This window comes from Zingiber officinale, chromosome 8A (genome assembly GCF_018446385.1).
Source record: "Zingiber officinale cultivar Zhangliang chromosome 8A, Zo_v1.1, whole genome shotgun sequence".
NCBI lineage: Eukaryota > Viridiplantae > Streptophyta > Magnoliopsida > Zingiberales > Zingiberaceae > Zingiber > Zingiber officinale.
The window spans coordinates 132,440,633-132,466,858 of record NC_056000.1 but is presented as its reverse complement, the minus strand read 5'-3'; the positions used below and the strand labels follow the sequence as shown (position 1 = coordinate 132,466,858).

At 37.2% G+C, this 26,226-nt stretch overlaps 2 protein-coding genes and 1 long non-coding RNA gene across 3 annotated transcripts; all 3 read left to right on the top strand.

The window, feature by feature from the left end:
* Positions 1-10,673: 10,673 nt before the first annotated feature.
* Positions 10,674-12,808, top strand: LOC122011274 (cytochrome P450 71A1-like). The gene is made up of 3 exons (XM_042567664.1): positions 10,674-11,375; positions 12,618-12,692; positions 12,758-12,808. The coding sequence occupies exons 1-3, from the start codon at positions 10,674-10,676 to the stop codon at positions 12,806-12,808; spliced, it is 828 nt and encodes a 275-aa protein (XP_042423598.1).
* Positions 12,809-14,904: 2,096 nt separating this feature from the next.
* Positions 14,905-15,446, top strand: LOC122010294 (probable LRR receptor-like serine/threonine-protein kinase At1g67720). The gene is made up of 3 exons (XM_042566774.1): positions 14,905-14,999; positions 15,104-15,172; positions 15,249-15,446. The coding sequence occupies exons 1-3, from the start codon at positions 14,920-14,922 to the stop codon at positions 15,349-15,351; spliced, it is 252 nt and encodes an 83-aa protein (XP_042422708.1). The 5' UTR covers positions 14,905-14,919; the 3' UTR covers positions 15,352-15,446.
* A 449-nt stretch (positions 15,447-15,895) lies between these two features.
* Positions 15,896-16,985, top strand: LOC122010295. Its single transcript, XR_006119836.1, has 3 exons — positions 15,896-15,964; positions 16,126-16,252; positions 16,957-16,985. It is a non-coding gene; the product is annotated as an uncharacterized LOC122010295 (long non-coding RNA).
* The last annotated feature ends 9,241 nt before the right edge of the window (positions 16,986-26,226 follow it).

Sequence of the window (26,226 nt, the reverse complement as noted above, 5' to 3'; positions counted from 1 at the left end):
ACCTAGGGTTACCACCCCCTAGGGTTTTACCTTGCCTAACCGCAGTTAGGGCTTTCCTGAAACACTCAGCAAACGCTGTCAGAAAACAAAGCACCTTAACTTTGAATCCTTTGCCATTATCAAAACTTAGGTTCGATCGTCGGATGCTTCCCGCACCAACAATATCAAATTACACTACAACCACTCCAATGGTTTGTCCCATTCTATCTTGGTTGTGAGCTACTATTTATAATTTAAAAGGAACTGATAACATGATCTTCTGTGTGGCACCACACACCATGTTATCTACAATATAAATTAAATGGACAACTGCATTTAACATAAATGCAGACATTTGACCAATGTGATTCTTATGTTCATACAAAAAGCTAGGCTTTTAGTATACATCCCAACAATCTCCCACTTATACTAAAAGACTATACTGTCATATATCTGCCATACATCTGATTCTCATCCCCTCAACATGCCTATCAAAAGCTCTCGCTGGAAAGACCTTAGAGAAAGGATCTAACATGTTATCTACTGATGTAATCTTGGCGACAACAACCTCTCCTCGTATTAGGTGGTAATTGCGCTCTATGTGTTTACTTGCCTTATGGGCTCATGGTTCCTTCGAGTTTGCTACTGCACCACTATTATCACAATAAACTGTAATAATTTTGGGTAAACCAGGAATCACATCTAAGTCTATCATGAAGTTTCTGAGCCATACAGCTTCTATGGCTACATCAGAGGCTTCCACATACTCAGCTTCCATGGTGGAGTCTGAAACACATTTCTGCTTAACACTCCTCCATTGTTATGTCTCCACCTCCTAAAGTAAACACAAAACCCCGAGGTTGACTTACTATTGTCCCTATCTGATTGGAAGTCAGAATTTGTGTAACCCATAGAGAGCAAATCATCTGCCTAGTAAACCAGCATATAATCTTTAGTCCTTCTCAAGTACTTTAATATATGCTTTACGGCAGTCCAGTGTCCCGGTCCTGGGTGACTTTGATATCTGCTAACCATGCCCACAGTAAAACAGATATCCATTCTCGTACATAGCATTGCATACATTAGGCTTCCTACACCCGCAGCATAAGGACTGCCTTCATATCTTCTATCTCCTTTGATGTCTAAGGAGGCATCTCTTTAGATAAGGGTACTCCATGCCGAAAATGTAGAAAACTTTTCTTGGAGTTTTGCATGCTAAAACGTGCAAGGATAGTATTAATGTATGAAGCTTGGGATAAGGACAATATCATTTTCTTGCAATCCCTTATTACTTTGATCCCAAGAATATGTCCACATTCCCCCAAGTCCTTCATATCAAAACACTTGGACAACCATACCCTTACGTATGATAATCACTTTGACATTATTGCTAATGAGCAAAATGTCATCTACGTATAATACAAGAAATACCACCACGTTTCCGTCACTCCTCTTATAAACACAAGACCCATCCGGTCACTGAATAAATCCATAAGACTGGATCACTTTATTAAACCAGATGTTCCAAAATCTCTTGCTTCATCATATATCCAGGGATTAGGTTCATGTTCACCAGGGATAAAGTCCAAAGACTCTCCCAAAAACAACCCTCCCACTACGATGAGGCATTACTTGTAATTGTGCATCATTTGTGACACGTGTTGTAGTTTCTTGTGGTATCTCATCTTGTACCTTTGGTACTAAAGTAGACGTGTCTTCTCTAATTTTCTTAAGAACAATTTTACTCATGGGATTATGGTTTATTATATATAGTCCTCTTCTAAAAATCAGACATTGGTGCCAACAATGACCTTCTGATCTTTAGAACTATGAAATAAATCACTTTTCATTTTTTTTAGGATAATCCACAAACAAGCGAACTTCTGTACGTGATTCCAACTTATCAGTGTCTCCCTTTAGCACATGTGCTGGACTACCCTAAATCCGAATATGTTTCATACTAGGGTTACACCCATTCCACAATTCTATGGGAATAGAGGGTACTGACTTAGAAGGTACCATGTTCACTGTCGTTTCGAGAGAATATCCCCAAAACGAACTTGGTAATTCTGAATAACTCATCATTGATCTAACCATTTCCATAAGAGTCCTATTCCTTCGTTCTGCCACACCATTCTGTTGGGGTGTACCAGGTGCAGACAATTGGGTTTGAATCCCGGCCTCTGATAAGTAATTCCTAAACTCTCCCAAGAGGTACTCGCCACCACGATCAGACCGTAGTATCTTGATACTTTTACCATGACATTTCTCCACATCAGCCTTGTACTCTTTGAACTTATCAAAGCACTTAGACTTGCGGTGCATCAAGTAAATGTATCTATATCTCGAATAGTCATCTATAAAAGAGATAAAATATTCAAAACTACCTCTTGCCTGGATAGTCATAGGTCCACACAAATCAGAATGAACTAATTCCAACACATCTTTGGCTCTATACCCCTTGGCCTTAAAAGGTCTCTTGGTCATTTTTCCTTCCAAGCAAGACTCGCAGGTTGGAAAGTTTTCCACTACCAATGAACCCAAAAGTCCATCAGCTATTAACCTTTGAATCCTACTCAAGTTAATATGACCTAGCCTTAGATGCCAAAGATATGTTTGGTTCATTTCCGAAGGTTGCTTTCTCTTATTAGAATTAGAAGATGTGTTATTAATTTCCATTTGTTGCATCGTGGGAGTTATTGGATTTAGAGTATATAAATTGTCAACCAACGTACCAGAACAGATAACTTCCCTATTTTTCTTAATAACAACTTTATCATCAAAAAAGACAGAATATCCATCCTTAAATAGTTTAGAAACTGAAATCTAGTTCTTTCTAAAACTTGGTACGTAAAGATAATTTCTCAAAATCAATGTTTTATTCTTATCAAAAGATAAATAAACATCTCCCACTGCAACAACCACCACTTTCGTAGCATTGCCCATGTAGACGGTGATTTCTCCTTCATGTGGTCGTCGGGTTTCCTGAAACCCCTGCAATGAATTACAGATATGATCAGTGGCTCCCGTATCTACACACCAGGTACCGGTAGATAACACCACTAAACATGTTTCAACAACTAATGAATAGGATACACATTTGTTCTTAATTTTGTGAGGACAGTCCACATTTTGTTTCCAATCAATATAATTGTGACTTGTAAGTTTATTCTCTGATATAACAGCAAGGGGATTGAAGGTCATCCTAAGAATCACAAAACATTTGGTCAAGACTTTAAAATTTAAAATAATATTGATTCCTCAAATAATATCATTTAAATTCACCAATACATCAAACACCATGAATTTTGTATGCCACGTTAGTATGGACGTATACAAATTCAAACATTTGTAAGAGAGGGTTTTACCCATTAATGATCTTGTCAACCTAACTTTATGACAAATAAAATTACCTCAAACGCCATGAATTTTATATGCCACGTTAGTGTGGACGTATACAAATTCAAACATTTGTAAGAGGGGGTTTTACCCATTAATTTTATTATCTTGTCAACCTAATCTTTATGACAAATAAAATTACCTCAAACAGCGTGAATTTTGTATGTCACGTTAGTGTGGGCGTATACAAATTCAAACATTTGTAAGAGGGGGTTTTACCCATTAATTTTATTATCTTGTCAACCTAACTTTATGACAAATAAAATTACCTCAATCACCGTGAATTTTATATGCCACGTTAGTGTGGTAGTATACAAATTCAAACATTTGTAAGAGGGGGGGTTTACCCATTAATTTTATTATCTTGTCAACCTAACTTTATGAAAAGATAATAGTTGGGTTTTCTTCGGTCACACAAATAATAGCAGTGATTCCGATGGGGAGGGTACTATTAAATGTGCCTAAGTGTATACCATTACTTGATACTTAGTCCATTAAATAGGATTGTGCCCCTTCAGTTGGAGAAGGTCACACGCTCCTAAATAATTTCCTATAACTATCTAGTTAGGAAGTTTGATCTAGTGATCCGCAAACAAACTCATCCGATGTGGAGGAAGGCACTCAGAGGCAACGCGCAAGTTTGAATGCATCACTTACAAACCAATAATGGAGACCGTGGAATTTAAATAATTCCTCTCCCACTTAGTTATTTAGAAATGAGGAATTTTAACATGCACACAAGCACACAAACACAGCACACACATCATAGCATAAAAGGCAATAAATATGAAAATTAATTTTCCAACTATTATGGCCTCATCCATAGTTGTCCTCCGTGTGCCACCAACCCTAGCCATCGCCAACGGGTCATGTCGTCGCATCTATCTTGCTTCCTTTTTCATTGCGACTCTGGTCCTCAAATAGCACCACGTCTCACAAGGATACGATCCACGACAAAAATAAAATTTTACAGTTATCGATCCTATATTCTACGAAGGAATGTACATGTAATCTAGATCGAATAGAATGTAAAATCCTAAAACTAATACAGCTCTTGCTGTATTTGATAATTACAATCATGCATAAATATAAAATGCCCTCGACATATCCGAGAGTCCAATCACACACAATCACAATAGGTCATAATAGTTAGAGTCAACAACCACCGAGTTAATCTATTTGCACATCCTACTATTATCCTGCCTAAACTTATGTATGAAAAGTGCATAATTAATAGAAAACCAAACACACAGAGGCAAAAACCTAGCTCTGATACCAATTATTACTTACTACTCAGAACACCGTCCTGTTTCTCCTGTACAAAAATTTGTACAAGCACAGAACTTTACCTAGCTACCTATGTGCTCTACTGAAGTTAAACATGGATTACAAACGATGCTTAACATTATTAATCCAAGTTGGTGTTCAGAAGTTAAACTTGGATTGGAAACGATACTTAACATTTTTACTCCAAGTTTAACCGATGTGATCTTCCTAAGTTAAACCATATTACAGAAGTTGATTAAATATCTATTTCAAAGATTGGCTTCCAGGTTAAACATGATGAGGCACTAGGCCTTCTTGGTTATAGGATCATCCACCACTTCCTAGACAAAGTCTTTCAAAGAAATTGAATATTTAACTTCTTACAGTAACCCTAGGTTTAACTACAGAGACCACAATAAAAACATAAGATCGAAACGCAAAATCGGAATACAAAATCGATAGCACAAAATCGAAACATAAAATCGCAACTCTCTTGTGTTGGTGTTTCAGAATCCATGCAAAGAAAACTAACTAATTAATTCGAAGCAGAAACCATTAATTAGTTATACCTTTCTTTGTAGCTAAAGATCTCTTGATCTTCTGTTGTATTCCTCTCCTCCTCTTGGACATTGTGTGGGCAATGATCTACCAAGATGGAATCTACCCGAACCACTTCTTCTCCTCCAAGACTCTTGAGCCACCAAGGGATGCAAAAATAGGAAACTCCTTCTCTTCTTCTTCGCCTCCAAGCAACTGACCACCTAGGTACTTCTTGTCTTCTCCTTCTTCTCCTTCAAGCTCCGGCCTTAGAAGGAAGAAAGGAGGAAGAAGGGAATATAGATGCCGCCGGCCTTAAGGGAAGAGAGAAGGAGAGGGCCGGCCACAAGCAAGTAGAAGAGAAGAATAATAATATGTGTTACACCATAAGGCAGGACCTCCTCTTCTTTTATAATCCTTGCTCATGGCAAAAAAGGAAAGTTTTAAACATAATTAAAACTTCCTTATTTGTGATCTCCTTTTAAAAAAGGAAATTTTAACAACAATTAAAATATCTCTTTTCTAAATTTCCTATTGTACATGGCAACAAAGAAAAGTTTTAAAACTAATTTCTCTCTTTCAAAACATGTAGACAACTACAAAAAAGGAAAGATTAATTAAAACTTCTCCTTTTAAATCATGGTTACAAAAAGGGAAAGTTTTATCAAAAATTAAAATTTCTCTTTTAAACATTATAGATAACAACAAATAAGGAAAGATTTTAACATAATTAAAATCTCTCTTTAATACTTTGTAGATAGCTATAAAAGAAAAGATTTTAAAATTTTAAAGCTCTCTTTTTAAAACCATGAGGATAGCTATAAAAGGAAAGATTTTAACAAAAATAAAATTTTCCTTTTATTCCTTTAGTGGATGTTAAAAAGGAAAGTTTAAACAAAATTAAAATCTTTCTTTTAACCATTGTAGATAAGTACAAAAAAGGAAAAATTTTAATAAAATTTTGTTTTAAAACAAAACTTCCTTCTCTTCCACTAGTGGTCGGCCACATCTTGGACACCAAGATATGCTTGGGTCGGCCACCTCTTGGACTGCAAACAATGCTTGGCCGGCCCCCCTTGCTCCAAGCAACGATGTGTCCAGCCCATTACTTGGGTAAGAAGTGGACTTTTGGATACAAGGCTTTATAGAGGCTACAATAGAGACCAAGTGGAGAAATTAGTTTTGGTATCCAGATGAGCTTGAGCTTCTTGTGTTCGCCCTGAACACCCAACTCAAGTTCATCAATAATAACTCATACCACTAAAGAGTTATTATTGAACTACCACACTAATCCCAAATTACATTATGGGCTCCTTCTTATTATGAGTGCATTAATCTCCCTATGTTTAAGATATCGAATGTACATTAATTAAATGAGTTACTGACAACTCACTTAATTAATATCTAGCTCCAAGAGTAGTACCACTCAACTTTATTGTCATGCCGGACTAAGTCCACCTGCAGGGTTTACATGACAATCCTTATGAGCTCCTCAAGGGGACATCATCAACCTAAATTTACTAGGACACAGTTTTCTTTTATAATCAACAACACACCATATAAATAATATTATTTTCCAACTTATCGGTTCTCTTGATTTAACGAACTAAATTTCACCCATCGATAAATTAAAGAAATACATACTAAGTATATGTGCTTGTTATTATATCAGGATTAAGAGTACGCACATCCATAATAACAAAGATTTTGTTCTTTTATGTAGTCAGTATAAAGAGAAACTCCTCAAATGGTTCTGCTCAATACACACATAGTGTACTAGTGTAATTTTATAGTCAAGATAAACTAATACCAATTATACTACAACCACTCCAATGGTTTGTCCCATTCCATCTTGGTTGTGAGCTACTATTTATAATTTATAAGGAACTAATAACATGATCTTCTGTGTGGCACCACACACCATGTTATCTACAATATAAATTAAATGGGCAACTACATTTAACATAAATGCAGAGATTTGACTAATGTGATTCTTATGTTCATACAAAAAGCTAGGCTTTTAGTATACATTCCAACACCTCAATCATACAACACAGAAACACATCACCATTCAAACTACATAAAGGTGCAAGAACTAAGCGTATTCAACTATCCCACCTCCTTGTAGAGACTAGCTTCACCCCTCAAGGTAACGCCCTAGACGTCCGTTAGCGGGGCAGCATGTCACTGACGCCCCTCGGTTATACGATCTAGGGAATCCCTCTACAAGATCCACAAGCATCACAAACATCCAATCAAACATGGTAATTAGGTCCAACCACAAGAATCTATACAAGATCAAATATATATAAAACACACCAACATCATCTAGATAGGAAAATGGCATATCCATGAGATTCTTACATCAAATCACACCACAAATACTCCCTTAGTCCTAGAACAATGAATCTACTCCATAATATAAAGATAGAGATCTGAAGACAAAGAGATCACAAACATTTCAATCCCAATCAAGAGAAGAGAATAGAAATGCTTATCCAGCGATGATGAGTGATCTTCGGAACCAATCCTTAACTTTTGGAGTTGAATCAGAGATGGAAATGGTTTTGGAATGCTAGATCAAGGCTGGAGAAGGTGAAGATCAGCACCAAACTTGATCTCCCCAAAGGGAGAACCTTCCTCCCCTTTCAAAATAGGAAGAACCCTCTTCTATAGGACAGGGCACAAGTGTTGGTCCCTTTGGAGGCCGACAAGAGGGGAGGGGTGAATTATCCTACAAAAATTAAACACAAAACCTTTCTCGGATATTCAACTAATTAACAGACACTTGTAATAAAAAAGAAGAGACTAAATTAAAAGATCAGACACAAGAGGGTTTACTTGGTTCGCAATCAGAGGATTGTTAATCCAAGGCAAAGATGACGCACTATCTGATTCTCCTTTGGGCGGAGTAGCTTCTTACAGCGTTGACAGTACAAAAGAATAGAAAGCATAGAAAGAATTGAATTACAAGAGAGTTAAATGATCTGTGCAAACCAATTCTATATTTATAGCACTGGTCGGGGCGCCCTGGGGGGATAAAACTTTATCCCCCAACGTTCAGATCGAGTTTGACTCGATCTGGTCAACATCTTCGGTCCGGGCGCCCCGGACCCCAAAAGTCAACTCTGGTTGACTTTTTCCGTCCGGGCGCTCTGCTTCGGTTCAGCTCGTCTCAGTCCGGGTCTTCAACTCCGGCTCCACTAGCTTGGGTGATCTCGGCCATCCGGAATAGGGCTCACCCGAACCTAAGTTCCGGCCTTCTCCTCGAGTAGCCTTCCTTCCCTGTTTCTCGTCCCTCGAACACCGCGCACGTTCTTTTCGTCCACCGGTGTACTCTTCTGCGGTCACCTCATCCCTCGGACGCACCGAGCCCATCGGCTCTCTCCCCGTGTCATCCTTCTCGCTAGCCGCATCTTTCGCTCGACTTTCTGTGTTCATAACCTCCTGCACACTTAGACACAAGGGTTAAACAAACGCAGAACCTAACTTAGCTTGTTTAATCACATCAAAATACCTTGGGGTTCCAACAACAAGCACCACACGACCCATGCCATGGCTGTGTGGCACACACGGCCTCAAACATTTTGCTCTCGGCTAGGGTCACACGGTCGTTTGACCCTTACACGGCCGTGTACTGCTTTGTCTCTGGCTAGCTCACATGGTCGTGTGGCTCACACGGCCTAGCTATTCTTGGCCTTTGGAAATCTTGCACGGCCGTGTGGTACACACGGCCTCAGCTTGCCTCGTCTCTGGAAATGTTGCACAGCCAAGTGGAAGTGTTGCTTGGGTCGTGTAGATCTACACGGCCATATTCTGGTCGCGTTGTTGGGGTGACACGGTCGTATGGATCCGCACGGCTGTGTCATGCTCCTCCTCTGGTGAAGCTACACGGGTTGTCTGCACCACACGGCTAAAGTCATTTTCTCCCTTGCTTCTTTGGCATGTCTATGTGGCTTACATGGCCAGTGTTGTTTTCCTTCGCTTGTTGCCTAGATTGACCACGAATATTATTTCTTCTCCAAATTCGACTTCTGTAAACAGAAAATACACTAGAGTAGATCTCTGAACAAAGAAGAGTAATTATGCTGAAAGTATGACAAAAAGTATGAAAGTTCATAGACAAAGCATGCGTAAAATATGTGAATGTGCATCAAAACATGCTAAGTAAGTGTATATAATCTACGCACATCACTTCCATAGGATAAAATTTTGACATTGCAGCGGATAAGTGTCGGGCCGTTCGGGATTAAACTTGCCTCATTGGAGGCACCTTCCATGGCTATGGAAGGCGCCTTCCACGCTCTATTTAAGGCTGCTCGCCCAAAGCTTCTTCAACAACTCATATTCAAACTTCTGTGCATCTGATTGAGGTTCCGACTCCTTCGGCCTACTGTTGTGACCCTGCCGCGACACTGTTGTGCCCGACTACTACCGAGGAACTGATCGACACTGAGCCTAAGCTAACAATCTTCGAAGGTGTTGGGTAACAAACTATAATTTGCATACTTAATTATTTGCAATAGGATAAGTGCAGGGTGTTACACTTGTTCCTTCTTTCTCCGTACTCGATTCTCTCTTCCGAAGGTACCGGAAGAGGTTTATAGTGATTTACCCATTGATAGGTTCGTGGGACCTGGGTCTTGGAGTAGGAGTAGCCGAAGGCTCCGAATCAAGCAAAACTACCCATGTTTTTCTTGCGTTCTTTATTTTCATTTTCTTTTTCCGCTGCTCATACTTTGATTTCAAAACCAAAAAAATGAGTTTTTGCAAACCACGTGATTCACCCCCCTCTCTCATGTGCGTCTCAATCCAATAATTACAACTTAAATTAGAAAGACATACCATCAAATGATTTATTGGAAATGATGTTTGGCAAGTTTCCTGCAAATTAGATAATCAAAAAATGGTACGAATATGATTTTTAGACTATCCAAGTAGCTGTTATAATGTGTATCAGCTATTTAAGTCATTTCAATTTTCACAATTCATTCGATGGTAAGTCATTTCAATTTAAGTTATAATTCCCACTAATCCTAATATATTATTAGGATTTATGCTACAACATAAAATCCCTACACTAGTTGTTGCACGTTGTAGTAGCTACTTCCACTACAACAAAATTGTTAAAAGACAACACCATAAAGACAACGGTTTTAGAAGAAACTGTTGTTAATTTGGTAAAAGACAACGATTTTTAGCAAAACCGTTGTCTTTGAGCGCCTGAAAAAAATAAAAGACAACAATTTTATAAAAACCGTTGTTGTTGAGCGACTTTTTGTAAAATCAACAACACCTTTTACAACAGTTTTCTAAAACTGTTGTCTTTAAACATTTTTTTAGGGGTCAAAGACAATAGTTTTAATTTGTCTTTGACTTTATTCTTTCGCCGTTTTCCCCCTTCGTCGTTTTTGTTGTAGCAGTGGTCGAAAAATTTTTGGCGCACTATTTTCCCCCCTTAGCCTACCTGAACCCTAAACCTCTCTCCTCGTATGATCTTTCTCTCATATGGCTCTAGGCGTTGCCTCTGCCTCGGCCGCGTCCCGACCCTCGTCGTCTCCTCCCCCGATGCTGCCCGGGATGTCCTCCGCACCCACGATCACATCTGTGCCAGCCGCTCCTCCACCACCGTCACCTGCATCCTCCTCGATGGTTGCAGCGACATGGCCTTCGCCCCCTACGGCGATGAGTGGAGGCAACGCCGACAGATATGCACCCTCCACCTACTGAGCCCCAAGATGGTACAGTCCTACTCTCTGGTTCGCGAGCAGGAGGTGGCCACCATGGTTGCCGCCATCTACTCCCGTGGATCGACAGCGGAGATCGACATGTCCCCCGTCCTGTTTGCCTTCTCCAATGACATCCTGTGTCGGATAGTCACGAGGAAGAAGTTCGAAGGGAAGAAAGGGTTGTTCTCGAAGCTCATCTCAGAGAACTCGGTGCTGCTGGCCAAGATTTATCTCGGGGATTACCTCCCGTGGCTCGGTTGGGTGGATTGGTTGCTCGGCAAGGTGGCGCGAGTGAAGAAGAACCATAAGAGGTGGGACGATCTGCTGGATCAGGTTATCAAGGAACATGAAGAGCGAGTGTCGTCGCATGATGAGAAAGATTTCGTAGATGTTTTGATCTCCCTTCAGAAGGATCCCGTGTTGGAATCCATCCTCACTCCGGAAGTCATCAAGGCGCTTCTTCAGGTAGATTAATTCTTCCTCTGCTCAACTTCCACAGCAAATAGGTCGAATAGCCGAACCGTATAAGGGCATTCCCTAATACATTTTTAGGGAATTTCTTCTTGTGAGACAATTATTTTTTCAAAACAATCTTAAAAACTTTATTGACTTGGACTAGTGGTTTTAATGTTCAGAGGTTATATGTGGAAAATTGTTCAATAAAGTATAGAAACGCAGTGGTGTTATTTTGGTCTGTGGTAGATCAGCATCGACACTACATCTCCATATATAAATGTATTGTCTAAGTTCCAATATGAATGGTTATATCACACTTTATACGGTGCAAAAGTAATTTAGATTTACTCTTTATTTGTATTACATTTGCTGATTTCTTAAATTTACTTCACCAAAAGATTAGAGCTTGGAATTCCAGAATTCACAAGTGCAAGGACGGAAGTTGTTTATATATGGTTATCCTTTTAGAGTATCTAGTAAGTCATTTCCTTATCTGATCTCCGAGCAACCATTGAGAAGAGTACAATACTGTGGAACGCTTTAATCTTCTATGAGATGTTGTACTTGATTTGCACTAACCACTCAAATTCATTGAACCTAACTCTTTGAAGCAAAAAACCCTACAACTATGTAGGATTCTTAGCATATATGATCCTTGTGAGATAAATGAATTATCTTTCATACAGTTAATTATCATATATGTATGCTAGTTAACCACAATTTGGCTTGGAATACAGGTGGAAATTCCTGCCTCTGCATATTTCTTTTGTATTTCTTCTGTTGCAGCAACAGTCTTCTTTTGTATCGTGTATTCTAGTATATTTTCGGTCCTAAATTTTGCCCAGTAATTCCTGCCTCTGCGTTTCTATACTTTATTGAACAATTCCCATTCCAATAAGGAATTAACTAAAAGAACAATCCATTCCATTCAATTCCAAGTTCATCCCCCATTGGAATCTTTCACCATCCTTGGGATCGCAAAACCCCACATCCATGCCTTGTTAGTTTCCTCCCGTCTGAACTCCCTGCCTCTGACACCTTCCTTACACACATTGCTTCTGTAGTCGATAACAACAAAAGGAAATTGGAGCTACAGGAAGGCAACAAGTTTTGTTTTAATTTTTTTTATTTCTATTATTGTTTTTGTTTATGGTGGTGCACCTGTCACAGGGAGTGGCTAATGTGTTGAAGTTGCTTCCTTTTCTGTATTTTTTTTGTTTTTCTTCTCCTCATGTGCCTTTCTTATTGAAGGTGTACCTGCCCGTTTTCTTCGGTGTGGTTGGTAGTCCAGCCAGGGAGGGAAGTTTTGGAGAGAAGCTGAGTTCGGTTGGGGACTGGAAATTGGAAAAGGGATTTCTTTTAGCTAGGTGCATAATATCATTCTAATGCAGTGGGACTACTTTGGTAGAAGTAGCATCAGGGGCACTGATGGTGAAGGGTGAATGCTGGCGTGTTTGTCAGGAAATATTGTATAACAAATTAAAGGAGGTAAGTATTTTGCTAAACCCTAATCTAATTTCTGGCCTGAGTGTTCTGGTTCTATTTCGGATTTTGTAGTTGCAGGAAGAGAAATATGTCAGCAAAGTTTCTATAAGCATTTGCTGCTGATCATGACAATCCAGAGTTGCAGAGGCAAATAGGGTGCATGACTGGAATCTTCCAAATGTTCGACCGACAACAAATTCTCACTGGAAGGCGTTTGAATGTTAGTAGTGGCCACAACCACAAAACTCTCCCTTCCAGTAATTTTTTCCCTTCCCTTCCATTGTTTGATACAGTTTGTTTCAAAAACTGAGACTACTGTTACTTAGAATTCATAAGTCTTCCCATAAAGAAGACATTATAGATGTCTTCTTGTTTATACTACTGTTACTTAGTATTCATAAGTCTTCCTAAAAACTTTATTGTTTTAAAAATATTATTATCTTTCTTATTTATGGAATATAGATGTCTCTACTATTATGACTGTGTGTCCTGGACTAGTGGTTGGCTTTCTACTTGCAAATCAAAATGTCAAGGATGCATACCAACTGGACTGGAACAAGGTGATTAAGAATTTGTTATTTATTTTTATTTTCTAGGTTATTGAATGCCTATATATAATATACCTATTGAGGCAACTTGTTTTAGCTTGCTTGTTTCATTCTTCATATTATGTCTACTAAGATTATTTTTTTTACTGTTTGTTGTTGCTAGGCTAGAAGAGCTTTGAAAATTCGAGAGTGAAGACAACTCATACAAATCAAGAATTTAAAATCATTGGGATAAGTGGCAAGCCTTGCAAAGATGAAATGTGAGTTTTTCCGAGTTGTGTTGTTTCATTATTTGTCAGCATTTTGCAATCAATTGGCTTATAAGAATTTTTGAACCATATGCAATGAAGCATTATTTTAAAAACTAGGAGAAGCTGCTTTTATATACCAAATCGCTGTAATGAAGAATTTTTGAACCATATGTAATGAAGCATTTCACTACAAAGATATACCAAATCACTGTCAACATTTCAATGAGCTTCCTTGGTGGAAAAGTCAAGGTTGAAGCCTCAACAACGAATGAGTGTCCTCAGTGAGGTATGTGCCGATCTTTAAGATTGGTTTTGTTGGTATGACCTGTATGCTATTTTTTTCATGCTTATGCTTGGATGATAGGCTTTGAGGTTCAATAATTATGATCCTAACCCACTCCTACATGCATGTGGCGTTAGCATTGTCACTGCTTTTACTCAAATAGGAGGCATAGTATTACATCCTCCCCGGGTATGGTTTTATGTTTTGTATTTATACTTTTACGTATTATTTGAGGTTATTTATGACAACTAAAACAAATGTTGCAGCTCAGAGTTGGCAATGGAGAGGACTTTATTCCATCAAGGGAGAGATGGAATTTTAACCAAAAGGTGTGTTTTTTTTCTTTCAATGAGTTTATTCTTTAAATTGTTAGGACCCTTGTATTGAAAAATTTGGACTGTGATTTCACTTGGAGGTCTGACTATTCTTTTCAAGTTAAACTTTTGAAAATTCTCCCTTTTGGCTATATGAACCGGGATCATATAATATAAGTCTCCCTTTTGTCTTGTCTTTTGCTTTTAAGAAAACAAATGATTCATCCAAGGGACCTATCTTAAATGCTTTTGAGATATACAAGTATATGGAGATAAATTATGGATCCCTAGACGGTAAGTAAAGAAATATCTTGTTAATTTGGTAATCTAGAGCAACACTGTTTTCTTTTAGAGTGTATCCTTTATACCTCTTTTCTCTTCAGCACTGACCATGGAAAGCTTTGTATCACATTACCCAAAAGAAGTTTGGGCACAAGAAGGTGGAGATCCATGCTTACCAGCTCCATGGTCATGGGTTCAATGTAATTCAGATCCACAACCACAAATTGTTTCAATGTACTGAATGCTTCTCTAACTCTCATTGGTCTTTGTCATGTTTGCTTTGCTTTCCCATGCATGATTTCCAGTTTCTCTAGATGACCTATGAATTGTTGCTAATGTATAAATTTTAGCTATCTTCTCGCCGCGTGAACTAATGAATAGATTCGTATAATGAACAGTAGACTATCAGGGAGAAATTTGACGGGGAATATACCTGCAGAGCTTGCTAGTTTAACTGGCCTAGTCGAATTGTAAGTTAGAATCTACTTCTGTTCCAAGTCAATTTATTTCATTCGGCACAACTGTTGATGGATTTAATGATTCCTTGTCACTGTGTCAAATTCAAATATTTCAGATGGCTTGATGGAAACGTGCTTTGTGGCCATATACCTGCTCTCGGTGCATGCTTAAGTCTCAGAAACATGTAATATATAAATATTGCTGGTTTATATATCAAACACTTAATCATTCGCTAGACTTTTTGAATTGTTTTTTTGCAGTCACCTTGAGAACAATAAGTTAACTGGTGATCTATCATTTTTGGATGGCCTATCAAATTTACAAGAACTGTATGTCCTTTCTTGCCATTATATTGTCATTTAACGAACATCAATGTTTGCCCAAATTTGTTCTCTTTTAACGTTTGGCTTTGTCTAGCACCAACTCCAGCATGAAGTAACTATTGAGCTTGCAGGTACGTGCAGAACAATATGCAGTCCGGAACAGTACCTGGTCATCTTCTTGGCAAAAATATAGTTTTCACGTGGGTATTTCTTATTAGATTGTGTTGAATATCTCTTTAAGTCCTACTTTCCAATGAAATTACAATTATCAAACTTGGGTATGCTATTTTGAGGTGTATCCCCAAGAAACTTAGACTATTTTCAAGAGAAGGTAGGTACGACTCAATACAACTGACTAACTTTTGTCTGAAACATGTATATGAATTAAAGATATTATTTTTTCATTTGCAGATGATCTTCCACCTCCCCAACCATTCCAAGAGTTAAGTGCTTCTTTCGGAGGATTTGGCATTGAAACAGCACATAGATATTGGTTATCTGAAATCAACGATGCCACATAAAACTTTGCTAAAAAAGTTGGTTCTGGGGGCTATGGGACAATGTATTATGGAAAGTTGAAAAACGGAAAAGAAATTGCCGTCAAAGTTCAAACCAATGATTCTTGTCAGGGAAACAGACAGTTCTCAAGTGAGGTAGCCGTTTACATAGCTTTGGGTAAAAGGGTTACTCTTAATTGCTTAGCCAAACCAAAAAGATATGCTTAAGGTTCTTCATAAAGTGTGTTTATGGTAGCTTGCTGAAGGATTGCACTAAGTTATTATTGCACCAGTTTGACCAATAAAATTTGTTCCAGGTTTCTCTACTTTCAAGAATACATCACAGAAATCTGGTTGAATTTCTCGGTTACTGCCAGCAAGAAGGCAAAAGCATTCTTGTATATGAGTTTATGCATAATGGAGCACTGAAAGAGCATCTTCATGGTAAGCATCATTCTGTTATGTTTCATATTTATCTAAGTTAAGAGTAATTAGTTGGTTCTGGGTATTCGCAGGCTCCTTGTCTCAGGAAAGTCCCATCAGTTGGATAAACAAACTTAACTCTTTGTATAAATCCTTTCACACTTGATACGCATATTGGTGTAATAAGCAAACTTAACTCTTTAGTATAAACATGTCAAAGGTCCAGTAGCTCTTGACATATTACAACCTCTAATGTTGGTGATAAAAATATATACTGGAGACTAGCTAGACTTGTTGTTGAATTGGATTAAAATCATGTGATTTTTATTTTCACAGGAAGTAAAAGGGTGTTATATACTTAGCCAGTTTTGGTACTTTAATCACAGGAATTGCACAAGTAGAGAAGATTTGATCCAACAAAACAATATACTTTGGCATATATATGTGTGATATATTGTTATGGGTACTATTTAGTTTTGTAAAGTTTGGTGATGTTTGGATGTTGATGTTTGGTACTTTAATGATGTTTGGATTGTAGGTTCTTGATCAATGATATTTTGTAGATAACTTGAACTGAAAGTGAGTTATGCAGTAATTTTAATTTGTGCCTGGAAAGAAGTATTGTTATCATATTCAATTGTGTACAGCGCCTTTGTCATTATCATCTTTATGCCATTTACTCCTGGGAAATGACTTAACTTGCAATCATATGCTATTTACCTCAGGGAAAAGATAATGATCCCGTACCCAGAAAGGAGAAGAAAAGAGAAGCTAGGAGGGAGGAGAAACCAGAAAAGGCTGCAGTTATTGATATGGTGTTTAAAAGATGCACAGGCTGTTTAGAAGATGCACAGGTAGAGAAGACTTGATCCAACAAAATAAGATATTTTGGATTTTATATATATGTGTGATATATTGTTATGGGTACTATTTTGTTTTGTAAACTTTTGTGATGTTTGAATGTTGATATTTTGTACTTTAATGATGTTTGGATGATGATGTTTGGTACTTTAATGAAATTTGCATTGTAAATATTGATTATGTTTGGATTGTAGGTTTTTTATCAATGAAATTTGCACTAGATGATTTGCACTGGATGAAATTTGCACTGGATGATGATGTTTTTTATAAACTGTTGAGTAGGAAAAGATTAATAAATTTTTTATTTATTGTCAACATGTTGTATATTGTACCCAAAGACATCAGTTTAAATATGTCAAACTATTGTCAATGACGTTAAAAGACAACAGTGAAAAATCATTGTCAAACTGATGTTAATTAACATTGTTCGCTAAAAAGACAACGGTTTTTAACCGTTGTCAAACCGATGTCATTGGCAAAAAAGACAACGGTTTTTAGCCGTTGTCGTAGACAGTTCAAAACTGTTGTTGAAGAGCCTAGGCATACGCTCAAAGACAACGGTGAAAAACTGTTGTCTTTGAAGGAAAAGACAACAGTTTTTCACCGTTGTAAAAAATGTTGTCTTTGCCTTCAAAGACAACGGTTAAAAACTGTTGTCTTTTGCCACCCCTTTTAACAACACGGCCTTTAACAACAGTTCAAAATGGCCTACGACAACGGTGAAAAACCATTGTTGTTTGACTTTTTTCTTGTAGTGTTCGACAACTAGCTACTACAACGTGTAGCAGCTAACTGTCGAAGTAGCAGATACAACATGTAGCAGCTAATTTCCTGTAAATTATATAACCAAAAATGGTAAGAAAATATTATTTGAAGTGTTCAACTAGCTACTACAACATGTAGCAGCTAACTGTCGAAGTAGCTCTATAATGTGTAGCAGCTACTTTGACAGTATGTTGTAGTAGCTAACTGTCTCAGTAGCTGCTACAAGTTGTACCAGCCAGTGCAGGGATTTTATGTTGGAGCATAAATCCTAATAATATATTAGGATTAGAGAGAATTACAACTTAAATTGAAATGACTTACCATCGAATGAATTATGAAAGATTGAAACGAATTAAATTGGCAAGTTTGCTGCAAATTATATAACAAAAAAAAAATTATTAGCATGGTAAAATAGTACGTTGTAGGGTTTAAAAACTCTTATTGTATCCTATTTACCCTCGAAGGATTATGTATAGTGTCCTTAAAATGATTAATTTATGTAGATATTTCTATCTAGGTGTCATAAATATCCGTCTTACATCCAATAAAAACAACACATGTTTTTCCCTATATTAATTAAATAGATCATTTAGAATCATATATAAATAATATATTAGGATTAGAGGGAATTACAATTTAAAATGAAACGACTTATCAAGTAGCTGTTATACGTTGTAGCAGCTAACAACATGTAGCAGTAGCAGCTAACAATGTGTAGCAGTAGCAGCTAAATGTCCAAGTAGCTACTACACATTGTAATAGCTAAATGTCCAAGTGACTACTAGACGTTGTAGCAGCTAAATGTCCAAGTAACTAGTACACATTATAGCAGACGTCGGGCTTGTACGTTGTAGCATAAATCCTTCTAATACATATTAGAATTAGATAACATTACAATTTAAAATGAAATGACTTTCATTGGTTATGAAATATGGGAAATGATGTTTGGTAAGTTCCTTGCAAATAATATAAAAGCAAAAAATGTTAAGTAAAGCACCGTCGGCTATATTTTCGATGACAATTTGAGGAGCTTACAACCAACTCAAGAACAAACATATGACTATAAATTGTACTTAGCTTACAACGGCTATACTTTGCTTATTGATAGGAGCAAGCTATACTGAAAGACGATGATAAAAAAAAAATAATAATAATAAAATAAAATAAAAAAAAAGCCAAAGCGATAAAAAATAGCGACGGAAATTTTAATTTGGATAAAAGTCGAGCAAGTCCTGCGGATGGTGTCGCAGCTCGCCTACTCACCTACCCTTCCGATGGCCAGACGAACCTGCTACCTTCTTTCTCAATTTTCGTTTGACTTCGATTAAATCTAAATAATAGATCGAATTAAATTAATTCATTCCATTTATTTTGAAATCCATTGACGAACGCTCCGATCTGGTCAATGCACTGACTGCCATAGAAACACGTTTTCCTTACAACTCAATTAAAATAGTTAATTGCCATCGAACCAACTCTAATATATAATACCTCTAGAAGGCCAGCTTTGGAAATTCCTCGGCTTATCCATAATCCACTTGTATTTTTATATTTATCAAAATCCATTTCTCTATTAAAGAGGGCATTTCAATATGAACAATAAATTATATACGAGTCAAAAAAAAATCAAGCTAACGATATTTTTTTTACTTATAACTTAATTAAAAATACTTACATAAACATAGAAATATAAATAGCACTAAAAAACATAGGCACACAGATTTATTTGATTACAATCGAGAAGATTGTTAATCCTGTTAGAACGTATACTAAAACCCTAGTTTTTGTAAATATTTATTTTGTAATAAAGAATCATTTTTGGCTAAAAATATCTACATTTATTTGTTAAGTGTAGTTGTTCAATTATTTTATATTATAGATAACATGGTGTGTGGTGTTACACACAGAAGATCATGTTATCGGTTCTTTATAAATTATAAACAGTTGCTCGCGACTAAGATGGAAAGGAACAAACCGTTGGAATAGTCGTAGTGTAATTAAGTATTAGTTTATATTGACTAATAAATTACACTGATACACTTTAAGTGCATTGAGTAGAACCATTTTAGGTAAGTTCTTTTTATACTGACTTAATAAAATAACTAGACCTTAGTTATTATGGAAGTGTGTGCTCTTAATCCTAATATAATAACAAATACATATATTTAGTATTTATTTCTTTAACTTATCAAAGGGTGAGATTTAGATCGATAAATCAATAGGTCCGATAAATTGAGAAATGATATTACTTATAGTGTGTGTTGTTGATTATAGAAGAAATATGTGTCTTAGTTATTTAGGTTGAGAATGTCCCCAAGAGGAGCTCATAAAGATTGTCATGTTAAACCCTACAGGTGGACTTAGTCCGACATGATAATGAGGTTGAGTGGTACTACTCTTGGAGCTAGATATTAATTAAGTAAATTATCAGTAACTTACTTAATTAGTGGACATTCATTATTTTAAACACAGGGAGACTAACACACTCATGATAAGAAGGAGTCCATAATATAATTTGGGATTGGTGCGGTAGTGTAATAATAACTCTCTAGTGGAATGAGTTATTATTGATGAACTTGAGTTGTGTGTTTGGGGCGAACACGGGATACTCAAGCTCATCGGAAGGCCAAAACCAATTTCTCCTCTAGGTCTCTATCATAGCCTCATTAAAGTCTCAAGTCCATCCAATGAAAACCAATCTTGGTGTCCAAGAAGGGTCGACCCAAGGCTTGGTGACCAAGCCAAGGGTCGGCCATAAATTTCTTCAAGGTGGTCGGCCTTTGCTTTGTGCAAGGGGGTCGGCCACATAATTCAAAGTTAAGGGGTGTTTTTAAATTTTTAAAATCTTCTCTTTGTAGAAAACTACAAGTTTTAAAAGAGATATTTTAAAATATAAAACTTTCCTTATTTGAATTAGGCCACATGGTTTAAAAGAAAGTTTAAAAAGTTTTAAAACTTTCCTTTTTTAACCATCCTCATGGTTTTAATAAAAAATGAAGAAAAGTTTTAATTTGAATATTTTCTATTTTTGTAACCATATTAAAAAAAGGAAATTTTAGAAGAGAAGTTTTAAATTTTAAAACTTGGTTTTAATTTTTTAAAACTTTCCTTTTTTTAACATCCACTTTAGGAAATTAAAAGAGAGCTTGTAAAATTTTATAAGAGGTTATAAAAGAAGGGGAGGGGAGGCCTCATGAGATAACAATTCTTATTCTCTTGTTGGTGCTCCTCTTGTGGACGGCCCTCTCCCCTCTTCCTTTCCCCTTGCTCTCTTTTCCTTGGTGGTGGTGGTGGCCGGATTTTAGAGAAGAAAGAAGATGACTTTGGGTGGTATTCATCTTGGAGGATCATCGCCCACACGACGTCCAAGGCGAGGCGAGGAATACGGCAGAAGATCTCGAGATTATTAGCTTACAAAGAAGAGGTATAACTAGTAATTTTCTTCCGCATCATGCTAGTTATTTTTCTTTGTAAGAATTCCAAACACAAGAGGTATTAGATTCTAGTTTTTCAGATTTGTTTCGACGTCCATTTGGCACGGCCATGTGTTGCTTTTCCACGGGATGTTGGCACAACTGTGTGGCTCACATGGCCTAGACATGCACGGCCTCTAGATAGATGGCGCGGTCGTGCCATTTGGCACGGCCAAAGCATGATAATGGCCACACGACTGTGTGGCCTATGCGACCCAAGCTCCTGTGTGCGTTTTCGCTCCATTTTCGCTCCAATATCATCCTATCAATAAAAACAAGCAAAGAACATATCTCCAAACAAAATATAATGGAAGTATGACATTATAATGAAATAGGATACATTAAACATAGATTATGCTAATGAAATGCAAGTAGATGTGCATCAAAGCATGCATAAATGATCATAAGATCTACGCACATCACACCCCCAAACTTGAACCTTTGCTTATCCTCAAGCAAAACCTGCAATCTAGATTTATGTGCGTAGATGGCATTTAATAATCCCTAATGAATCAATATAAACTTATTATATAGTTCCATTGATGAGCATGATACAAAAATTATTTGAGTGTGACCTAAGTAGAAGTTCTCCATGCTCAGTGTAATAAGTGGCTTAACTTTTTCAAGTGTCAATCTCTAAGCCTAGTCAATTTTTCATTTAATGTTCCTCATACTTCCGGCGATAGGTACTTACCTGCCACACGCAAGGTTCGTTCCACTAAAAAATGCTATGCATCGTCTACACAAGGTCTAAAAGGAATACTCAATATCAAGAAAAATATAACATTCATTTTCCCAATAACCTAACTCGGTCTCAAAGGGGTGAATTGCTAGTTTTCACTCACGATAACTATTTTTTATCCCTTATTTTTTTCTTCTTTTTTTTATTGTTTGCAAAGTATCAAACTTGAGCAAACTTTCATCATTTTGTTTTTTTGAGATGCATATGTTGGAATTTAGATTTTTCCAAATGAGCTTCCATGATCTGAGTTTATCCAGTAACCAAAATGTAGTTGAGAAGTCACCATAGAAGCAAGAGTACTAGTCCAGTTCTATGAATCATGACTATTTTCAAAAATATCTACTATCAAAGTCAAGCATAATGTGAAGAGATCCTAAAACTAGGCCAACATTCAAATTCTTCTAGTAATTGCAATGCTCACTTCATGCTACTATGGATAGGAAAACATTGATCAATAGACATACTAGCATACCAAATCACACAACATAAATATCTAGATGAAACGTGCTAGTATTTTGCATTAAGGAACAAACAATCATGATGTGATGAATGATGCAACTAGCAAATTTTATTAGACAAAAAGAAGTATGCAAAAGCAAAAACTAAACTAAACCAAATGCATCTAATGCATCCCCCCAGACTTAAACATTTCATTGTCCCAATGAAAACTAAAAATAATGTGGAGGAGATTTAAAGTAGGAGAAGTTACCAAATGATGCGTGTCAAATGTCCATGTCATTAACTTCTCCACCATGTAGTTGCCCTCCTCCTAATCTTTAAGTCCTATAAAAGAAAGTAGACAACAAAAATTAAGTAGAGGATACATGTTTATTATGAAGAAAGAAATGAAACTAGAAAGAACTAAACCAATGAATGAAAACAAAGAAAATGAACTTGGGTTGCCTCCCAAGAAGCGCTTGTTTAAGGTCATTAGCTCGACCACCTCATTAAATTCATCGAAATCTCGCTCTTGGAGGGGTAAGATATTTCAACACCCTCCTACCAAGGGATCTTATTATGGAGAGAGCTTTCATCAAAGGAGCTACAGAGTAAAGTATAACTCTCTCTATCTTTGTCTTCTTTGAAGTTCTTTCAGGTGGTCGAAGACGGTTCAAATCGAGCTTCCAATTATAGGCCCCATGAAAATCTGCACACCCAAAAAAAAACATATCTCTCCCAAGCATGCTATATTAGATAGAACTAGAATCATATTAAGATGAACTGAGTATGTATCACAAATTGAATCACATCCAACAAAATCAATTATAGGTACCTTTATAAAATTTTCCAAAAGATTACTAGAAATACTAACCTTATATTGCTGAGAGATACATAAAAGTTCTAAACATGTGGATGTGACTTCTGAATCTTGTATTGGCTCTAGCTCTGGCTCAAGTGGTGGTGCCTCTAAAAGTGGTGATTCTTGGGGCTTTGCTTCTATTGCACAAATCCCTACACATTTATCATTAACCAATTCCATTCTTACAACTTCCATAGCATCAATTGGTTGTGTGATCAAAGGAGGTGATCCTTGGGACATTTCCTCCATAGTACATGTCCCTACACTTTTATCCACCACATCATCATCATAAGTAGTGAAGAGTCCACTAACATCAATAGCATCAATAAAGGAATCAACAGCTTTATTAGAAATTTGTAATAATAGTTGTAAAGCTAGGATCCCTCGTTGCACCATTAGTTCTTCAGAATCTTGTGTCATGGTCTTCATCTGATGAAGAGCAGGAGAATTTGGGTCTTGGAAGTCTTCCCAATCAGTCGGCTCATCTGGTTGTGAAAGATGTGGTCTGTCTAATGAAAAATCATCTTGAAACTCTAACAAACTTTGATTTACTTGGGAAATATGCTCAACATTTTGTATGCACTTGTAGTCCAAATTTTGATAGTCCATCCAAAATTGATTGTAATGTTGATGGTGTCAGGATTCTGCTGCTGGAATAGTGACTGCTCATGTTGCTCAAGAATTAGCTGGAGTTGAAGGTGTAGGACCGTTGCGGCCGGCTAGGAGGGGGTTGGATATCCTGCAAACACAAAAACACAAACCCTCCTCGAACTCTTTAAGCTAACACTTGCATAAATTAAATTAGCAGTAAATAAAAAGCATAAAGAAGAAGACGAGGCACAAAAGGTTTACTTGGTTACAACCGATGTGGTTGTTAATCCAAGGAAGATAAAGTCCACTATCAATCTCCTTCGGGCGGAGAAGCCTCGTACAGCAATGTAGCGCAGAAAACAGAAGCTAAACTAGAACAGAAGCATACAAGTGTTTGGAATTACAATTCAGAGTATATTTCAAAAGCTTCTGGACCAAGGCTATATTTATAGCCTTGGTCGGGGCACCTAGAAGGGTTCCGGGTGTCCTGGGGGGATAAAACTTATCCCCCAACGTTCAGATCGAGTCAAAACTCGATCTGGTCAATTTTACTGCTCAGGGCGCCCCGGAGGGTTTCGAGCGCCCTGGAGGGCTCCGGGCGCCCCGGACTGCTCCGGGCGCCCCAGAGCCCAAAGTCAACAGTTGTTGACTTTTTCGTCAGGGACTTCTTCTCTGGTTCAGTCCCGCCTCAGTCCGGTTCTTCTCCTCTAGATCCGCTCGCTTGGCTGATCTTTGCCATCCGGAAAAGGGATCACCCGAACCCAACTTCCGGTCTTCTCGAGCAGCCTTCCGCTCCGGCTTCTCGTCCCTCGGAATCGTTGCGTGTTTCCTTCTCGTCCACCAGCGTACTCATCCGCAGTCTTCATCCCTCGGTCGCACCGCGTGCTGACCTTCTCGCTAGCTGCGTCTCTTGCTCCTCGAGCAATCTTCCGCTCCGGCTTTCATCCCTCGGAACCACCGCACGCTTCCTTCTCGTCCACCGGGGTACTCTTCCGCAGCACCTCATCCCTCGAACTGCCATCCTTCTCGCTAGCTGCGTCTTCCGCTCGACTACCTGTGTTCCTAAGCTCCTGCACACTTAGACACAAGGTTAGAAACAACGCAGGACCTAACTTAACTTGTTGATCACACCAAAACAACCTTGGGGTTCCAACAATCTCCCCCTTTTTGGTGTGATCAACCCAAGTTAAGCTAGGGTCAAAAATAGATATGAAATTAAAAAATTTATTGCAATAACATGCAACATGATAGAAAAAATTAAATTTCAACCATTCAAAATTTTAATTTTCAATTTTCTACCTCCCCCTAGACTTATACTTCCCCTTCTCCCCCTTTGATCATAATAAAAATGGGGTACAAAAAGAATCTAAGGGTTAATATAATGAAAATATATATCAATGATTTTCAAGGAAAATATTTCCAAATCAAGGAAAAATTTCTAAGTCAAGAAATAACTTTTGAAAAAAAATTTCAAGTAATTGTCATCAAAAAACTTTCTAAGCTGAAAAGTTTATGCAAGAAGATTTAAGAGAATTGATAACATTAAAAGAAATTTTCTATGCATTTATTTATTTATATATTCTAATGCTTTTATCAAAAAAATTTAAATTTCCATTTTAATTTATCATAATTTATTAACTTTGAAGCAAGAAACTTTGAGCATGTAGAAATTTGTGCAAATTGTAACATGTCATTTTCTATTGTATTTTGAATTCCTAATTTGCAAAGATACTTTGATAATATAAACTTGATAAAGTTTTTCAACAATACTTCTGATTTGCAAACTTCGTTCGATAAAATTTTTTGTAATTTGCAAAAGTATTTTGACAACATAAATTTGCAACAATCTGTGGATAATAGATTTACTACTCCGAAAAACTCTTTCGATAATATCTCTAATTTGCAAACTTTGTTCGAAAAAATGTTTCGTAATTTGTAAGATTCTTTTGTCAAATCATTTTTCGATTCGAAAAACTCTTTCAACGAGATAATTTGTACTTTGAAAAAATTTTTAGATCCGGAAAAAGTTTTCAAAAAAATACTTTGTGATTCGCAAGAATCTTTTGTCAAAACATTTTGTAATTCGAAAAATTCTTTCGATGATTCAATTTTTTATTCGCAAAAATCTTCAGGTAATTTGATTAATTGAACCAATTGTTCAGAGGTTCGAGTCCATACCTTACTTACCTCGTCGGCCGTTAGTTCTCCCCCTGTTGAATTACTTTCTTCCGAAGATTCTCCCCCTTCATTGATCTCGGGATGT